At 33.8% G+C, this 21278-nt stretch overlaps 2 protein-coding genes across 2 annotated transcripts; one reads left to right on the forward strand and one right to left on the reverse strand.

The window, feature by feature from the left end:
• Positions 1-543: 543 nt before the first annotated feature.
• LOC123655790 lies at positions 544-7732 on the forward strand. Its single transcript, XM_045591547.1, has 2 exons — positions 544-725; positions 7066-7732. The coding sequence occupies exons 1-2, from the start codon at positions 677-679 to the stop codon at positions 7374-7376; spliced, it is 360 nt and encodes a 119-aa protein (XP_045447503.1). The 5' UTR covers positions 544-676; the 3' UTR covers positions 7377-7732.
• A 1333-nt stretch (positions 7733-9065) lies between these two features.
• Positions 9066-21088, reverse strand: LOC123655695 (mediator of RNA polymerase II transcription subunit 30). The gene is made up of 7 exons (XM_045591453.1): positions 20819-21088; positions 20282-20397; positions 19055-19127; positions 16628-16733; positions 10885-11092; positions 10073-10204; positions 9066-9229 (listed from the first exon to the last, which is right to left on the reverse strand). Exons 1-7 carry the CDS (start codon positions 20934-20936, stop codon positions 9134-9136), a joined length of 849 nt encoding a protein of 282 aa, XP_045447409.1. The 5' UTR covers positions 20937-21088; the 3' UTR covers positions 9066-9133.
• Positions 21089-21278: the final 190 nt, after the last annotated feature.

The raw sequence follows: 21278 nt of genomic DNA on the forward strand, positions 1-21278 counted from the left end.
ACAGGCCAATAGGCCAGGCGATCAATCGAAACCCATCAAAAGACACATAGATTATTATCATCAAGACACCATAGATCAGGTTATAAAGGTGCTTCTAGAATTTCAATCAAGTCAAGCTGTTACTCAAAAGTGCTGAAGCTACCCTTTTTTTTGAATATAAAACAACAAAGACCGAGTGAAGCAGAATATGCGAATAATTCTAATCTTTTTTTTAGATCAAGTTAATTTTTAGTTTATCTGTTAAGATCAATGAGCACTTTGTTGAGATTCTCCAGAGTCTGACATCCTACCGTTTCATTCTTTGGCTACTTTGTTACTATAAAATTGTTGTTTAAAGTAACAACATTATCGCATCCTTAACTCTAACTACGACATTATTTTATTGCATGCAATATAAGTGAAACTTGCATAATAACTTGTTCATAAGGTCAACATTGAGTCGTGTCTAGATTTAGAGAATAATGAAAACCGCAAAGCTAAGTCTTTAAAGTTAGACATCTATAATACATGATATCGAATTCGCGTGAGGAAAGTAGCATCCCAGGGGTTCAGATAAACCGCACGCCTCGCATTTTTAATCCGGTTCCGTGCGCCGGCGCATCACTCGCAAGCTCGCAGCCACGGCCCACGCTTGCGCACTAGTGAAATTCGATCGATAATTCTTAAAATATTCGCAATGTATAAGTCTATAATTATCGTGTGTGTTTTATGCGTTGTTTTGATAGGTGAGTTAAAATGTCTCTTTTTTATCAATTACGGTTTTTTCATATATTAAAAATTAAAATTGTAATGTAATTGTATTAATTAAATACTATTTAGAGAAATATAACCCATTAAAGTCTAATAATAATAGCCCATTTTTTAACAACACCCAGTTTTTTTTTCAACGATTTTCCAATGAGCAGAAAATAAAAAAAAATATATAAACATATTGGAACAATCAGGCTCATAAAAAAATATAATGATATTTGTAAATAGTATAACAACTAACACTTAACTGTTAATAATAAAAAAATCTGTAAATTAAATAATACAATGATAGAGCTACGAATTCTATGGCAACATATTCGGTATATATTTAGCTACTATTTCTAACAGAAAATTTATACCTACATAAAAGTTACACTAAAATAAAATGCTTAAATTAAATTAATTAATTAGAGTTAACCTCAGGATGTATAAATATTTTTTTTTATAATATTTTCTAATATACACACACGGTCATCTATTGTTATGGTAAGCGACTTAATCCTTGTGTCATAAGTAACAGCCAATTGTTATAGCTAAATAACTTTTTATTAATATATAAGAATAATACATATGTAAATACGTAAATACAAATGTTACACCCAGACTCAGACGGGAATCGAACGCGCAACCAGCGGAATGGAAAGCAAGGCCACTACAAACTGCGCCAACGGGCTAGAGAAAATCAATTACATATAAATGTATGTTTAATCTCGAGGCAAAACTTTAGTAGGTAATTGTGTCGCAAGATAAGTGATTTGCTACGAGAAGCTCACGAGATCAAAACTGGACGTCTTTATTTTATAACAAAGTCGATAATACTATGCAGTTGAAAGACGCATAAACAAATACGCAATACATACACAAATTTTATATATTAAAATAGTATTATTTTGAAAGATTTTGAATTCTATGTAGCTCCCAAAATATATTTCTTATAAATAGTCTCTAAATTAACGCTACCAGTGAGTAAGCTATATACAATAAAAGATTATTTTAAAAAACACTACATGTATCGATTATTTTTTCATCAATTATATTAGTGCCTTTTTGGTATAACAATTATGATTTTAATATTCATAAGCTTAAATATTTATATTTTATAAAAGAATATAAAAGTTCGTGTTTAATAAAATCCAAAAAATGTTAAAAAAATAATAATTTATTATAAACGAAAAACTTATTCAGGCTTCGTTCAGGTGCAATATACAAATCGAATAAACAAAAACCGCGTTTGACGAATTTATAAAGCTTTTCATACCAACTTCCAAATTTTGTTTTACTTTTACAGTGACTTTTTTAAAAAATGGTACTGAATATTTACTATTTTTTTAATTTGTACAGCAATACGAATACGATAAAAAAAATTGTAGGTTTGAGTAGGCTGACCTAACTATCATTCCGTCTTATTGGTAGTAATAATTTTTATAAGACCTATTTAAGGTATAAAACATCAAAAGATCCTTGTGAACCTTTGTGGCTACTCATAGGAGTATAAAAACTAAAAGCATCGAAGTCGATTACGTGTTAAACCGTATTGGATTCAATAATAACACTACTACGTCTAAATTAAAAGATAAAAAGTCTACTTATGTATTATATTAAACAAAAACCTCATGACATGCTAATTAATAGATATTATCTATACTTTTAAACTTTTTTAGTCACGATTGAGTATTCGCAGTTAAATCGTGATGAATCTTTTCCGCGATCGTGCGCACACATTATCATTTTTTATTTATCAGGCCCTATTGATACCAACAATAGTAAGGACAACAATTCTAAGCATATTGGAGATTTTCAAACATGAAATGCTTCGTTAACGATTGATTGACAGGCTTCTGAATTAACAAATACCTTTTAAATAAATTATTGTACATTTACTTGTTCATTAAAAGGTGGAGTCAATTTATTTTAAATCAAACTTATAATTCAAAAGGTTTATCTTGTTGTATTTTTTAATAAATATATATATATTAATTTATTCATTTATTGATTTATTTACACTTTCGCAGACCAATACAAGGCTTTAACAATATTACAAATTATATAAGAAAATAGAAGTTGCATCAGTTTGCATCGGGCGGCGTTATCGCTAATACAGCGATCTTATCCAGGCAACCTTTGGACAGAGGACTAACCTAGGGAATGTGGGATGTGTGGGATATATCTATATACTGATAGACGCTGTAATATAACTGTACTACATTGCAATAACGCGTAAGCATTGCACGTATAATCCTATTCCAAAAAAACTTTAATATGTTGCTCCTGCATTGCGGATATGTACATAAGTTATCGAAAGTATTCAATATCCAAAATATGTTTTCTCAACCAGAGGATCCAAAATACCGCAGTAAATTGTCACCCTGACTTACAATAAATTTAAATTTAATTTAACTATGTAACTTAAATAAAAGCTAAATCTCGAGTCAATATTTGACTGAAAAACTTAATTTTTTTTTAACATTACTTTATATGTTTACTCTTAAATTGAGTATTATAAACAAAATTAACAAGAACATTTTCAAAGCTTACGCTTCGCTAAAAGCTTAAAAGCGTGTAATGATATCATCGCTATTCTAAGAAAGGTATTAAACGGAAAAGCATTTGAGTTGCCGCAAATGTTAAAATGTTCATGTTATTAAAAACCTAATTGGTCGGGCTAACTCTATCTTTGTTACGAAGTACAGTTCTGTTGAATTTTATTTAATTACAAGGACTTACATTTAGTTTTCATTAAAGTCGAGGGAAAGATAATGAGCCGTGCAAAGAGTATTTTTATTTTACCCTTCTCTATGGTAGAAAAAATCGGAATTTTATAATAATGAAAAAACAAACATGATCAACCTGTTTCAAGTCGAGTTACACACCAGTGGTTAGGACAACGACTTTTATTACTTCTTGCTGGGTCATTTTTAACCGACTTCCAAAAATGGAGGAGGTTCTCAATTCGATAGTATTTTTAATGTGTGTGTCAGAACTTTTTATTGAGTTGACCGACTGCAGTGATCCTTTTTTAATCAAAAGGAGGTGCGTGTCTTGTGGTCCCATTTAAATTTGAAAGATGTCTGATGACTAATAATAATCTTTAATAACGCGTACTTACTTGATTATTGTTTCGTCTACTTACGTTGTGTGACTTGTCGATGTAATTGAAGTCAATTTTTTTTTCGTTTGCGAGCAAACACAATTATCTTGTAAGAACATTTAAAATATATGTATATAGGTTTTTCACAAATTATCGAAAACTGTTATTTAAATATAATAAAAAAATAGTACTTAACATTTGACTGACAAATTTGGAATCGAGGCACCTTTTTAAAATTTGTGCTCAAACCTCACTCGAAGGGATACGGCAAATTAAAAGAATACCGAAAATCAGTCCGCAGAATGAGTTTTTAATCGTAAAAAGTGCCTATAAAATATAAAACCTACTTATTACAATTTTCTACCACCGACGATTCAAATTTCTCAATTTATAAGATAGATGTCAACTTAATTAAAGATCAGCACTATTAATACAGAATTCATATAATCATATTTACTTTAAAACTTGACCGTTTTAAGATAAGAAATCTTGTCTGACTTAGCTCTTCACCTCAGTGTCCTACTTTTTGCATCGATGTATGTATAAGCTGTTAGTACTATACATTATGTATATCGTCTTTATATTAATTATTTTTCATACAAATAATTTTAAATAAATAAATATGAGTATAGTAATATTTAACCCAAATTTGCATGTTCTTCGAACGATGAAATAAAAATGTATCCGTAACACTATTCAAGTTAAGGAACTTATCTTAGATGTTATTATGACCTTTTTATTAATAGCCAGCACTAACCAATCGATCAAAGACAATATACCGGTTTGAACTCATAATAAAATTGCCCATTAAATATCTCGGTCGACAACAAACGAGCAATTGGTGAAAGATCGTGTATGCGCCTAACGACATTACCTTCTTGAAACTACTTTCAAAGATTCACTCCAATTTCTACCCTACACTATTGATTTGAGGATCAAAATAGATTTCATATGTGATGTAATGTTTAAGTGAAGTGCAAGAGGAACACCGCGATTACTGTTAGCATTTTGACAAGCAAAAACTCAGCCTCGCGGCGCTGGACCGTTAGATGAAAGTCGCATACGCCCGCTCTATGCTTTTAACATAATGCTGCTAAGCGAACGTCAGATGTAACTTTGCACGGAAAAACAATTCATACCACCTTTACAAAAGACTCATTAACGCATACACTATTTAATAAAAAGCTGGTGCCGAGGCATGTCATACGAAACATGTCGAAAATATGATTGGTACCCAATATATGAGAAGCTTGAAATAATAATCTCAACCGGAATGATATACTCGGTCATTGTACTAAATATTTCGTGAAAATATTTTAAGCAAATATAAAGAAATGCTACACACGTGAAATTGTATGCACTATAATAAAAAGCTGTCGTCGCATGTTGCATGCTACATTTCAAATTGTTTTAGTAATAATTAGTAAGTCCATACATTTCAGACCAAATTTTTTAAAAAGTATCAATGTCACTTTTTTATAACATCATACCCGTTACTTTCGCATTTATAAGTATGAAGTTTTTTGTCCATTTTATATAATTGAGATAGGAAATGAGTCTATATTTACAGGTTGAACGACCGAACTAACAAGGGAAGCGGTTTGAACAAGTCCTGGCCTATCTGATGTCTATTAGTGAATTTACGATGCACGGTATATGCGCGTGCGCAGATTTCATCTTATGACCTCAATATATATCTATACATTTTGTTGATATGTATTCAACTGTCATAGACCATTGCTATTTAAATCATTTTGTAAGTGCATATATTACTAGATCCTAGGATGGTTTAGATATATAAATAGTAGGTGATGCTGCTGCAATGAAATTTAGATCTTTTCCTGACATCCTTATAAGATCCTCTACAATGTTGGATACAATTTACTACTGGTTAAAGGATTTTTCATATGCGATGAAAACGCATTGAGCTTAATTTACTCGTAGGTACTATGCTCCATTACGGGTTGTAGTCTGCTGGTACTTACACAACTTATACAAAAAAAATTGCTCACCAGCAAATACGACTTAATACTCTACATTTAAAATTTCTACGATATTTTATATTTATTATCAATTTTTATGTATTGAAATAATTATATTACATTCGATACTCCACAAAAACATGTTCATATATTTTGATTCATCCACACAAATCTATACGTATAAGGAAACCACAAATTCTAATATAATATTCTGCTCAAAACCCGAAAGGCCGTCTGGGGAAGTTCCTCAACCTTACCATGGGCGTATTACCCTAGAGTCAAATTGAAATGACTTGGGGCGGAATTCTGCGAGGGGAAGGGCAAGCCAAGCACGAGAGGTAGCGCAAGTCTGTACTTGGGATGAGGAAAAGTAATCGCTTTTTACAACAATGATTGACAAAAAAAAGGGAGACGAAATATATTCCGGACAATTCCCTAAACACGATTTTTTTATGGAATTATGGAATGGACGGTGACAAATAAGTTCCGCCAAAGAATTTCACCGAAATATGGATTAACTCATAACTAACACATACGTTGCTTTTACCTTTTTCCGTCAATTTATGGGGCAGCAAATAAAAACAGCCCGAGGCACGAAATTTTTAAATGCATCACTGAACCCACCGAACAGAAGATCAAAGCTAAATTACACTGCTCTCTATTAGTGTTGTCTTTTGTGGAGATTAGATGGCCAGAGCTCATGGGGTAGGTCAGGGGTAGGTTCGGCAACCCATTTACGATGCTTCTGATGTTGCAGACGTCTACAAACTAGTCAGTCTAGTCATATAAAAAATATCTGCACATAGTAGACATTTGAAGGCATGAGCAAAAGAATTCAAAAGAATTATTTTAAAAGTGTCTTTCCGTCTATCTATATGTTTATATACGTAACACGCCTAATAATAAATAGGTTTTTTAGCTATTTAATGAAATTGAATGCCATTTCCACGGTTGTATTGTAGGCAGTCTTTCTTAAAAGCTCATGCACGTATCATCTTAATACACCGCTTGGAACCTCAGATATTGAAATTGTATAATAAGAAGAAAAAATAGTGCGCAACAGCTATTACATATTTATTTTATCAAAAAAAAAAAAAACTTAAAATAAGTGGATATTAGTACTTAATTAGTTTTTGTTTACTTTCAAACGGAAATTTATGTACTATTTAAATAAACAAAATAATGCAGACAAAGAACTGAAACCCAAACGAATTGTTGTTAATAATGCGCTATATTTTTTTTCAGAGGGTCGTCCGAAATGGCAGCATCTACAAAAAATTGATGGCTACATTCCTGTTTACATTCGTATTGGAGATACTCCTTTGGAGGAGATCAACCCAGATTTAGCTGAAGCTTTCCACGCGCTACCCTCAGGACGCAACGCAGGAAAAGTTCTAGACGCTGTTCCGGATATTCCAGAACAAGATCAATCGCAGCCAGAAAACATTCCAGAAGTTTCGAGCTTTAGCATCGACCGACGCCCTTATGAGAAAAAACTTCTCGAAAAGAAGAAGAAAGTCAACTTTGAAATCAGCGACCCTGTCGAACGTAGATAGTTGTCCGTACTTAATTTTTAGTTTTATAGATCGAGTAAGATTATTTTCGGCCTTCCATGTCGATTTCAGAGTTCGCTGAACTCATTAAACTTGCCTATTAGCATATACTGTTACTTGTTATATTTATAAAAGTACTAACTACAATATAGTAAAATAATTTTTGACCACTTCTACCCTGTATGCTCATGACTATAAATAAAGTATAATTATTTTAATTCTTTCATTAAACTTTCCTATTAACGTATTCTATTACTTATTCTATTTATAAAATTAGTAACTAAAATATAGCAAAATAGTTTTCGACCACTTGTACCCTTTATGCTCATGACTATAAATAAAGTATATTTATTTTTGAAGGCTTTTAATTTTAACTCTACAGATTAAATTATAAGATTTTTTAAAATTTGTAGTTACCGGTAATTTTTTTTTATGTTTACCTAGCAAAAAACTCACACCTAAAAATGCTACACAAGGTTTTTCAAAAACCATTAATTTAAAAAAATTGAGTTTATCTGAGCAGAGCGATCGAAAATTGCTCATGATATACAATAATATAACAATAGCAAATGTTATTGTTCCTATACACGTAACCCAATAATCATAACTTGAGAACTTATTAGTAACAATTTTTTTTTTTTGGTAATAGACACGACAAGGTAGACTATTTATTTTCTAGACTAGAAATCCTAGATTGTGTAGTGTCAATTAACAGTAAAGTAAAAAATAGAAAAAGAATATGGATGAAATAAATATACAACGAAGACTTCTTACTCTCTTTTATACAACTAGGTCGGCAAACAATTCATTCATCAATTATACGGTTCATCTGATGGTTCTCGTAAGCGATCACCGTAACCTATAGACACCTGCAACACCAGAAGCATCGCAAGCGCTTTGCCTACCCCACCACCAATTCCCCTAGGAACTCTGTTCATCTTACTTACTACAGGAACAAAGCACTGCTTGAAAGCATTATTATTTAGCTGTGTTATTTATCATCCGTAAAGGCGAGGTACGTCCTGCTGTTCACTACTTCAGTTACATTTACTTCATCGCTTTCCTTGCAAGAATTAGAATTTTTTAACTCATCTCTAATATTAAATAACTTTATATGCTTTGATTTTTGATGTTAAAAGTATGTGTATAAAGAATATCAAAAGAATGTTTAACAAACATATTACATACAAATTTTAATTATAATTATCACAATACAAAGCGATAAAGTAATTCTATTTACGTTCTTCCAACAACCTCTCTGGTGTAATGGTGCGTGTAGACCACTAAACACCGACGGTTTGCAGGTTCTATTTCCACTCTGATTCTTCGATTCCCTCTCCCGATGCATATTTGTATATGTACAAATATTTGTTTTCGGTTTGGTTGTCAGTCCTTGTCAGGACTCCCCACCGTGCCTCGGTGACCAAGTTAAGCTGTCGGTCCCGATTTTTATCATAATACCTAATAGCGATCGTTACTCATAGTAGGGAATATATCAGTCAAACCGCAATGGAGCAGCGTAATGGATTAAGCTCTAATCCTTCTACGTAGGGAAAGAGGCTTACGCAGAGGAATGTTACAAGTTGAATCGTATCGTATATATTCTAATTCACATAGTTATTTTGGTTCTATTTAAAGCAATTAATCAAAATAAATTAATGAATAGTCTAAAATATAATAAAAAACAATACAGCTTAAATAAATTTTATTATGATAATAAAATATTAACATTTACACAATTTATTTAAATTTTTAACAATTTATGACCTTCGCATTGTTAACATAACATTAATTTCCCAAATTATCGTCCGTAGGTTTGTAATTACTTCCTTCAACTGCTTATTTTTGAGAACCACCTGAAAAGAGACATTATTTATTAATTAGCTAGCTGTGCCCGCCACGCAAAATAGGCGCAAAGTCGTCGAGTTGCGGAAACCAGCCCGTGTTAACCATACCAACCATACCATAGCTGTGCCCGCGACTTCGTTCACGTGAAATTTAACAAAAAAGTTATTGTTCAGTTCGCAAAGCTATAAAATAAATTAATTTCACAAATAAAAGTAGCCTAAGTTATTCCTTACAACATCAGCTATCTGCCAGTAAAAGTCCCGTCAAAATCGGTTCAGCCGTTTCAGTGATTAGCCGGAACAAATAAACAAACAGACAGACAGACAAAATTGTAAAAAATGTCATTTTGGTATATGTATCGTGTATACATCCATAAGCACTTTGTAAAAAGCGGTTATTTTAATATTACAAGCAGACACTCCAATTTCATTTATCTGAATAGATTAAGAGATAAATTATTTATTAATACTAAATATAACTCTAAACTCAAATTATTTTACACAATCACAATTCAGCCTGTAACATTCCACAGGTGGGATATATAGGCCTCTCCACGTAAGAGAATCATCAAGCTTAATCCACCACACTGCTCCACTGTGAGTTGGCAGTCCCTATTCCCTGCTATGACACTAAATTATTGCTACTACTATTACTAGTTGCGTTTCGCAGTTTTACCTGCATAATTTCTAATCTCGCGGAAATGTCGGAATATAGACTAGTCTAATGGCGTTCTGGTCTCCAGCTATCTAGTATCTACTTACTAAGTTACAATGCAACGTTCGCATTTATTGTATTAGTAGGGTTCCCGATAAAAGTTCTTGCACGAGTTATTTAATATTTTAAACAAATACCTGTTCAGTCAATTCTCTGTTTTCTTCCAACGCCAATCTGTAGGATTCAGTGTTTCGTCTTTCATCTAGCGCTTTATTCTCTGCTTCGTCTTTTAACGGTATTAGACTTTCCATATGCGTGTACTCCATGCCCTAAGAATACAATATACATTAGTCATACTTTGCTAAGCTGTGTGGCTACGGCATTAAAGAATATAGCCACCCCCTCTCTTCCCGTGGGTGTCTTAGGAGGCGACTAAGGGATACCACAGTTCCACTACCACCTTGTAACTTAAAAAGCCAACCGATGGCGGGATATCTATCCAACTGCTGGCTTTGAAATACACAGGCCAAAGACGGTCAGCAGCGTCTTCGGTGCGACAAAGCCAGCCCTGCGGTCACTAACCCGCCTGTCCAGCGCGGTGACTATGGGCAACACACATAAGCTCATGCCATTTTTGGCTCGAACTTGTGGAGGCTTATGTCCAGCAGTGAACTGCAATAGGCTGTAGTGACGATGATGTGATAATACTTTGCTATAATTTAAAATTCATCGTAAGACTGCAGACACCAGAATTAAAATGACGGATAAGTCTTAGTAACCTTACACAAAATACAAAAATACAAATTAAAACTAGAGTTACGCAACATATCTACCATATGTAAAAAATTAAGCGGAAATTAAAAAATGTTGAAAAAATTAAACAAACGTAAAAACTGTTTTACTGCCACTGTATACTGATACATAATAACGGAATACAGAGCCAACAGTACGAGTCTTGGTAGAATGTAGTAGTTTTATTTAACACTTTTTAATTTAAGTTTTTGTTTACCTGACATGTTTCATTACATTTCTCATATATGAGCCTTAACCTCTTGAACAAGAGTCGTATAGTACGGAGCTGTTCTTGCATTTTTGCTTTCTTATCGTTGCTTGCGTTTTCCCCATGTTGTGTTCCATTCGGAGGCTGGATCGCTTTTAATGTTTGAAATACATCTTGTGTTCTACTCACGATATCTTGAACTGTTTCTTGACCGAATCTGAAATAAAGATTGATGTTTTATAAGTAATATTTAAATAACTTCTTGCCAAAACTAAACCATAATAAAAATTAAAAGTGAATATTAAATGTTTGTATAAATTCGAACTTATTTCTAATATTTTCAGGTTTTCATACTAAAATTTTATTATAAAAAAATTGTTTAAAATATTTACAGTAGAATGCCTATGCTTTCTTAAACTATTGACCAAATATCACTTGATTCTATCTACTTATTGAATCAAATTAATAAAAAATCTTTTAAAATCAATGATGCAATCATACAGCTTTAATGCTGACTCAAATAGCATCATCATCCTGTCATGGAGTATTTTATTGTTAAAAATTCAATTTAATGACTCATATCATTAATAATAAAGACTGAATGCTTAGCATTCTTTTTTAGTATTAATCTCGCTGTTCATTCATTTGCTAGCTTGATACCTAGGTCAACTATGTTTAAATTTCTTATAACAATATGTATTACTATAAATTCGCCATTTTTTTAGGGTTGAATGTTGTTATTTTTCTTATGTAATTTAAACTGTGCAATATACTTATTAATAAGCAAAATAAATAATTATGTGTCTGTTAGAAAACACAGCATCGCTAATGAAGAAGCAGTGTGTAACTTACCCTATCTTTATAGATACTACCGTGTTTTTACGCCCTTGTCTATGCTTTGGCAGTGTCTTTGGTCTCTAGTTGTCTATGAATTGTCACTGCTAGGCGGGAATCGCGCTGTTTCGTCATTGCGTGTGTTACTCCCTACCGGTAAAGTTCGAATTTAAGAATTTGTTAAGTATAAGTTGTGGGTAAAATATTTTAATAAGAAATGAACTATAACGCTGAGAACTCTCCGCACGAGGAGGAAAATACAAGAAATAGTGTTCAGAATACAAATGATAACGAAGCGAATTCGTCTTCATCTAGTTCATCTCCTCAATCTGATAGTGAAAGACCATCATTTAAGAGACGAGGTGTAAAGGAAGACCCTCGAATAGAAGCCCTAATGAATCAGGTAAGCTTTTTATCAAACATATATATGCAGAGTCTCGGTAGGTCGCAAGTTAACAAAGACGTTACTAATAATGCAATTATTAGTGATAATTTTCTTACTATACCAGAGAAAACACCTCAATTATTAGATTTAGGTGAAATAGGTATCAATATTGATGGAACTAAATTAATAAAACCAGCTCTCGCGGAGAGGGTAGATAAAATAAAATCATTACAACATTTTGGCTTACCCACATGGCAAAATGTTAGATATGCTAAGACCTTACAGTCCTATTTAGCTACTCCAGGTTTTATTGATCTTAAAATTAATGACGAGCTATGTCATTTAAGTAAATCAAAGGATTATTTAGCTGGTACTGAATCTATCATGGCAGCTTTTTCAAATGCTATTTTTGAGAGTAATCAGTTACTGAGAACGGGCTTACAAGCAGTGGTTGATTGGGCTGCGAAATCCCCAGAGGAATTAAATGTGACCACACTAGTAGAAAAACTTAGTTCTTCTGTAGGAAAAGGCAGTTGTTTTAATAAAAACTCTGAAGACATATTACAGATTTTATGTGGAAAGAGGGCCGAGTGTATAGAAACTAGGAGGGAGAGATTAATTAAAGAAATACCAAACAAATGTATACAGTTAGCATTAAGAAATATTCCTCCTTCTGAAAGTGCCTTATTTGACCAACTTAAACTTAATGCCCTCATTCAAAATTTCGGTGGTCCTACACAGTGGATGAGATCACTTTGTTTTAAAGAAAATAAATCTCACAATTTTGCTGCAAAAAGGAAGGGAGCAGATCCCAGTGCCTTTCCTTCCACTAGTGCAGAACCTAAAAAATCGAGATTAGATGTTTCTCGGAGAAACTACAATCACAATAATAATCAGACTAATGATTCTCACTCTCGTTTTCAAAATTCTCAAACTAGGCCCAGCGGTAAAGGTAAAGGCACTGGTAAAAGATCTTCCTTTCGTGCCTTCGACAGACAAAAACAATGACTTACAAGGACAATTCAGGGGGGGTGCAATTGAAGGACTTCAGAGGTCGATGGGAGAAGTTCGGAGCAACTCCCTTTCTACTGAAAGCTATATCAGGATCTCGGATACCCTTCATTCGAAAACCCACGTTAGTATACCCCTCAACGAGAGTAGCTCGGAGCTACGCAACAAAAGTGTCAAGATTAATGACCGAACAAATAGAGGAATTAAAACAAATTGGAGTGTTAGAAAAACCTGCTACTTTGACTCCCGGTTTCTTCTCTCGGATGTTTTTGGTAAAAAAGAGCGATGGTGGCGTCAGACCAATATTCGACTTAAGAGAATTGAACAAGTTTGTAGGAACGAAACATTTTCACCTCATAAACCATACCAAGGTACCAGACTTCCTACAACCCGGAGATTGGCTGGTAAAAGTCGACATATCGCAGGCATATTTCCACCTGCCAATAGCACAGTCAACCCGACCTTTCCTGCGAATGTTTTACAAGCAAGAAGTGCTTCATATGAACTCACTTCCGTTTGGCCTATCATCGGCTCCAAGGCTCTTTGCCTCTATAACTTGCTGGGTCGCGGAGATCCTACGCAAGAAAGGAATGCGGGTCCTAGTGTATCTAGACGATTTTCTGCTAGCACACCAGGACTGTTCCAAACTAGCAACACAGGCCTCGGAGGCTGTGAAGCTTTTGGAGTTTTTGGGATGGCAAGTGAACCTCAAAAAATCGGTCTTGACACCAGTGAGATCTCTCGAGTTTCTAGGCATACAGTGGAGTTCAGACAAGAACCTAATGAGTCTACCAATCAAGAAACAAAATTCAATTCTAAAATCACTAGAAAAAATTTTGATTCACGGAGTCTGTCGCCTCCGCCAACTTCAATGCCTTCTCGGACAATTAAATTTTGCGTGTTATGTCATCCCACGAGGTCGGCTTCACTGCCGCCGATTACAGATTTTACTCAGACAGTTCCCGAAAAATCTCTTGAGGATGACGGTCCCTCGGGGGGCATTACTGGATATACAGTAGTGGCACGGAGCCCTATCACTGACAACACCAATACATGCTGCAAAAGTGTCCCACTTTCTCACTACAGACGCCTCCGACATAGGATGGGGTGCAGTTTTAGACCAAGAGGTCATTTCCGGAGTCTGGACACCCCACCAAGAATTATGGCACTGCAACAAGAAAGAAATGTTTGCAGTACTGTCAGTAATGAGGAGAAACGCCGAGAGTCTCAGAGACTCCCATGTTCTCTTACAAACAGACAACAAGACTGTAATGGCATACATCCGCAAGGAGGGCGGGACACAGTCCATAGGTCTATTATCATTGACATTCCAGCTTCTGATGATCATAGACAGATGGAACATAACGCTATCAGCTCAGTATCTCCCCGGCAGGTACAATACTATAGCAGATCGGTTATCTCGGAGACGACCCATCCCGGAATGGCACTTAAAACCACTGGCTACCACGGAGGTATTCAAACGCTGGGGTGTACCGAACATAGACCTCTTTGCAACGAAAAGGTCTGCTGTCGTACCAATTTATGTCACGTTAGATCCACGGGACAAGTCAGCTCTCTTCATAGACGCCTTCTCGAGGGAATGGAACTATCCACTGGCTTGGATATTTCCTCCTCCAAACTTAATACCGAGAATTCTCACCCACCTCAACAAATCGAGGGGCACCTTCCTCTTAGTAGCTCCAGACTGGGAACAGCCGTTTTGGAGAGCGGATCTCCAAGCACGAGCACTGGACAAACCAATGAAAGTGAACCGGTTACAGAAGGTATTGACGGACCTCACGACCGGGCTCTCACCCCCACAAGTAACAAGGACAAGCTGACACTGAAGGTTTGGAGAGTTGGGGGTGGGGCGACAAGCTAAGATCTTGGTCTCAAGCAGAAAGGGACCTGCTTAAGTCAAGCTGGCGCAAATCTACCTTAGAAACTTATAAGCCAGCATTAAAGAGATGGATTACTTGGTGCAGAATCAAAGGGATTAATTCAAGATCCCCTGGTCCAGAGCATGTGGCACAATTTTTAGCAGACACTTTTATAAAGGAAGGTCTAGCTTACAGTACAATGTTAGTCCAGAAATCTGCCATTGCTACCTTCTGTGGAATGGGTGATACAATCTCATCAAATTTTTAGTTAGACAAGTACTAAAAGCAATACATAATTCTAAACCTCCAAGCTTTAAACCTGCAGTTTGGGACGTGAAAAAAGTCATAGATTGGTTAGAACAACATCCAGGAGGTAGTTCATTATTTGAAATTGCGAGGAAAACTGCTACAATTTTGCTTTTGGTCTCTGGTCGTAGGCTTCATGACCTTACACTCCTTAGAACAAAAGAGCCCCATTTTCTCGACAACGGTCATGAAATTTGCCTATGGCCTGTATTCGGTGCTAAGACCGATACTGGTACCAGAAGGCAGTCTGGTTGGAGACTTCTCCCTAATGAAAATGAAAATATATGTCCTGTCAAATGGACAAGGCTCTTAATACAATCATTTAGAGACCGTCAAAATGATAAAACAGATGGCTATTTATTCATTACCATTAAAGGACCCCCAAGACCAGCAACTAGGACAATAATTGGTGGATGGATACGTTCAGTGTTAAAAGATGCTGGTATAGATGCTACACCTGGCTCTTGTAGAGCTGCAGTAGCATCACTCTCCTGGCTAGAAAACAGACCAATTGTAGAGATTTTATCAAGAGGTAATTGGGCATCTGTACAGACATGGAGAAACCACTATTGCCGAGAGATTAATACACAGGAACGCGACAATAGTAATACATTTTTGAGAGGTTTTGAACCTATTTAAATGAATTTTATAATAACTAGAAATATATAAGAATAATTAGTAGATAAAATCGTTGAGAATTCAGTGTTATTATGATTTAAATATTGATTGATTTAGAGTTATTAACATTAGAAGTTATTTCTTTAGAATTTAATTGAATAGATTTCAATAAATTAATTGAATATTCCCCTTAATTATTACTTTGGCTTATTATTTAGAATAAAATCATAAAGGATTATAATTGAAATATTATACTAGTTTAACTAATGAGTCTTATTTAATTTACAGTCCTATCAACATTGCGTGTGTTCTTTATTTGTTCTTGTCACCAGCAGATATCAAACACGTCTTCATTAGCGATGCTGTGTTTTCTAACAGACACATAATATATACGTTTTACACAACAATAAAACGTTTATTATGTGCCGAAAGAAAACACAGCATCGCAGAAATTATCTTCCTGGTGAAGACAGCAATGACGAAACAGCGCGATTCCCGCCTAGCAGTGACAATTCATAGACAACTAGAGACCAAAGACACTGCCAAAGCATAGACAAGGGCGTAAAAACACGGTAGTATCTATAAAGATAGGGTAAGTTACACACTGCTTCTTCATTAGCGATGCTGTGTTTTCTTTCGGCACATAATAAACGTTTTATTGTTGTGTAAAACGTATATAATAATACTTCAATAGAAAGACAAGAATAATTCTACTTACTTGCATAGCGAAGCAGTGTTGAACTCCTTGTTCTGCGGCGGGTGCGCGGCGGGCGCGGGCGGGGGGGCGGCGGCCGCCTGCACCACCGGCCCCGCCTGCATACCGCCTGAAATAGGTGTACAAATCTATATATATAAATAAATCCCTTCCTTTTTCCATGGTCACACCATAACTTGAGAATGACTTTACTGATTTCATTCATCTTTCCTATTTTATTTCTAATACTTTGTAAGGTTCTTACGAAATGAAAATTTAAGGATATTGCGTATAACATTGGAAAATTACAAGAAAAGTTAACAACTATTTAAACTTCGCGCATATGATGACATTTGCGGTTGATCTTCTGTAAGGTCGAGGTACTACCCCAGTCGGGCAGCTCCATATTTTGAGCAGGAAAGTACCTGCTGTGCCCTACCTCATGAGTTATGAGTCATTTATAGGAACAGAAGTAAGCGTTCTTGAATAAAACGTATCCCATAAATATAAATCTACTGGCTTTTATGCAAAATATTTTAAGCTAGCTTTTGTCCGAGACTTCGCTGGAATAAATGTTTATTATATTCGACAACGACGAAATTCCCTATAAACTCCCAACACCTATTTCGAACCCTTAAAACCTTTTTTGCAACAAAAGGTAGCGTAAGTAAGTTCCTAAAATCTAGTCTATCTCTTTACTAAACTTCATTGAAATCGGCTCAGAGGTTTAGCTGTAAAAGCGTAACAGATACCGAACCTCAACAGAACCTACCTCAGTTTAAATCAAATACATAGTTTACGATTCTATAAAACCTACAGGTAAACATTTATATATATATAGACTATATAGACTACTGGACCCAACAGACGTTATCCTGTCTTACGATTACGGTTTAACGGTTACGTTTTCTAAAATTTTTCAATTTTCTGCGCTTTTTTTCTTAATTATTCATTCCATAAGAATTTTTGTCCAAAGTATTAGTAAACTTTAAAAAAATAGCCGAATCGATCCAGCCGTTCTCGTCTTTTGGGCTCAGCATTTAGCGGTTCATTTATATTGTTATAGATGTAATGTAACAAAATAAAAGATATTTTGCAATAATTAGATTTAACTTACCAATATGATTTTTAGCCATATTAGCAATTTCAACACAGAACAAAAACTACTTTTTTATAAAAATATTTCCTACAGCTACAAAACCAGACTAACAAAATAAATTATTGCTAGACATTAGTTTCCGAGTATGAACTGAGGCGATTGTTCGCATCCCGATGGAAGGTAAAATAAAAATAAAACAGCAAGGTGACAAGTAAATTAAGTAATCATAAACAACCAGAGACAAACTTTGACTTAAATAAATATATTTAATAGTAATATTACAATATTCTGCCACAAAGTAAAACAGATTATTTCCATACTTTTATTTCTATTCAAAGAAAAAGATCGTCCAAAGAAAATAGACCCGTTCAAAGTCACTAAGTACATAGTGTAAAACAAAGCCGTTTCCCGCTGTCCGTATGCTTAGATCTTTAAAACTACGCAACGAATTTTGATACGGTTTCCTTTAGTAAATAGAATGATTCCAGATCAAGGTTTATATGTATAATAGATACGTAATATAGTATAGAGAAACACTGATAGTTTTTGCACCCGTGCGAAGCTTGGCGGGTCGTAACTTCGTAAGTAAGAATATATATTTATCCAAACACGAAAGAATTATCCAAGAAAACAATACCTTGTGAAGAAACACAATACTATGACAAAATGCACCAAGATATTAAAAAAAAAAAAAAAAAAAAACAAAAATATATAATAATCATAAACAATTATAACAAATTGTTTTGAGTTTGGCCCTGCATCATAAGTTAACAAAATGTGGGTATTTTAAAATTACTCAATGTGTATACTATAAATTATTATATTACCCAATTCTAACTACTATTATATTATGTTAGTTATGTTACAAACTTACGTCTATACTACATACATACCTTATTTTGCTGTAACTGTTTCTTTGGATACAAATAATTTACTGTTCAGTTGTGTTCTCTGTTTAATGAAATAATTGCTTTAAAACGCATACTATATTAAACTGTGCTTAAATATGTTTGTATATTTGATAATTTGCTATTTTTAAATGTGAATTTATTTAGACAAATATATTTATTTAACAAATTAATCATATATTTATAAAGTGTGATTCTCGCTCCCGTGGTAGATGTGCTGTTATTTGTAAATAAAACCTTAAAATTAAAGTATTATTAAATATAGATCAACCCAAATGGGAAAGTACCTAAACCTTATAATATTGCTTGTGAATAGTGCTGTGTTCCTATAGTGTTTAAGATGTACTGTATATATACAGAGGGGTATACTGGTTCGCCAACCCTAGTTGTACTAAAAATAGGTATGTACCCTCTTTCATGTAATCAATAAGAGTATTCACACACCTTGTTGTTGCACTGCCTGTGGAACGAGGCCACCAGGCCCAGCTCCTACTCCGGCCATGGGTGCACCCATTCCCTTAAAACATATAATATTTAATTAAATAAATAAATTTAATAAAGGTTGTATGATTAAAGTATTGTCTTATGTTACAGATCCTAAAACGAAAATAATCAATCAAATCAGGTACTCAGAAATAAAACAAAGGATGAATGGTTACAATAGTATCAAATTTCTGTCCGAAGTAAGATTTAATATATTTAATTTTGGGTCGCATGCCTTAGTTCTAAATGATAAATTATAACAAATATTTATAGAGGCCATACAGATATTTGACCTTGTCTGGGTCAATTGTTTGTGTTGCGTGTTTTTTACCATTACAGTATTTTTTTCAATAAGAAATACTTGTGATAAATAACATATTTATTTAGATAAGGATTAGATATCATGTCTATCAAATTACCTTCGCCACAAAGGATTATTTTAGGCACAAACTTAACTATAAAAAGGCTACAATGAGTTAACCTTAAATGATAGAGATATGTTGTCACTGGCTTTTGTTTAAAACTTTTAATGGCAATCCATTCCGTCATACATCGTTTTTCGGTAGCTTTAACTGTTAACGCAGCGGACATAATGAAAGCTCTCAAAAAGGATTTTTTTCTGTTTTTGTAGCATTTATTACTTATGCTCATCTCCTATTGGTTGTTGCGTGAGTATATAGTATAGTAGTATATAGCCTATAGTCTTCCTATGTAAATGGACTATCCAATACAAAAAGAATATTTCAATTTGAACCAGTACTTTCTGAAATTAACGCATTTAAACAAACAAATTCCTCAGCTTTATAATATTACTTAAGTGTAGGTAAGAACCTAAAGTATAGATAACATGAATAATTCCACACTTTGTAACCATTGGTACAGTTTTCAGTGACATTGATTCCTAACCTGGGGCTAGATTTCTGACCTGAGTCTAGGTTTATCAAATAACTTATGTACATTTAATTTTAAAAAAAATCTATATCAGCTAGCAGTTGCCTATATTCTATCTCAATATACATCATCCTAAATATATTTATTTATTTAATATTTTTTTAGTACACATAAATATTTTTAGATACATTGTTAAGAATTTATATATGATTATTTCTATAATATAATGAGTTAACTCACTTCACGTAAACATTGAAAAACAATATTATTTCTATCATTAAATTTAAAAATAAGTACCTGGCCTCCCATACCCATATTTCCCATTTGTCCTGCCATAGCAGCTCCATATGGTGGTACCATTTGATTCCCCATTCCCACCATACCAGTATTTCCCATTTGTCCTCCCATTACACCTGAAGTTTTTAACATAATTTTTAAGTAAAGTAAAATGATAACAATCTCAGTCAACATAGAGTAAAGTAGCATAAAATACGGTAATTATAATAGTATAATATATAAATAGTAACAATGATAGTTTCTTTTATTATCTCTTTACTAATTTATAATAAATTTTACGGCTAGGCTTTAGATTAAGAGCCGTCATTTTGAAGTTAGATAGATTTGGGTTATTTTTTTTGTAACAAAATTATGTCGATAAACGGTCTAATTTGGAAGTAAGATAGGTCAGGGTTATTTTTTTTTTTTTTGTAACGATATTATACCAATAAATGGTCAAAATTTGAGCTTAGATAATTCAACGGCTCCTAATCTAAAGCCTTACCAATTTTAAATCAAAAATAGACTATAGACAAAGCTTGAAACTACATAATATACCAGTCAATTGATTAGGCATGGATTGCATCTGGCCACCCATAGGGCCGCCAAAACCCGTTCTCATGGCGCCAGCATTTCCCTGAAAGTTTCCAGGAAACTGGTGTCCTTGTCCTGCCATTATCTTAATTCTTGTGTCTCTGTTGCATGTATATTTTCAATCAAGAGTTTAGATGCGTTACTCAAGTATATTTGGTAAAATCAAGTATTTTTTTGTCTTTAGTAATTGTTACGTTTAATATTATATTGAAAGTCACATATAAATTTATACTAAATAAATAACTTTACTAATAGTGTCACATCATAAGACCCTAAAAGAGAGAAATCACTACTACTCAAGGAAGTTATACCCAACAGTTCCTTGCTACTACTACTGTATTCGTTGAAAGATAACACCAAATTAACACGATGTTTAAAAACAAATACAAAAATCGAAATGCCTATTTGACATTTGACAAACGCT

This window comes from Melitaea cinxia, chromosome 1 (assembly GCF_905220565.1).
Source record: "Melitaea cinxia chromosome 1, ilMelCinx1.1, whole genome shotgun sequence".
Lineage (NCBI taxonomy): Eukaryota > Metazoa > Arthropoda > Insecta > Lepidoptera > Nymphalidae > Melitaea > Melitaea cinxia.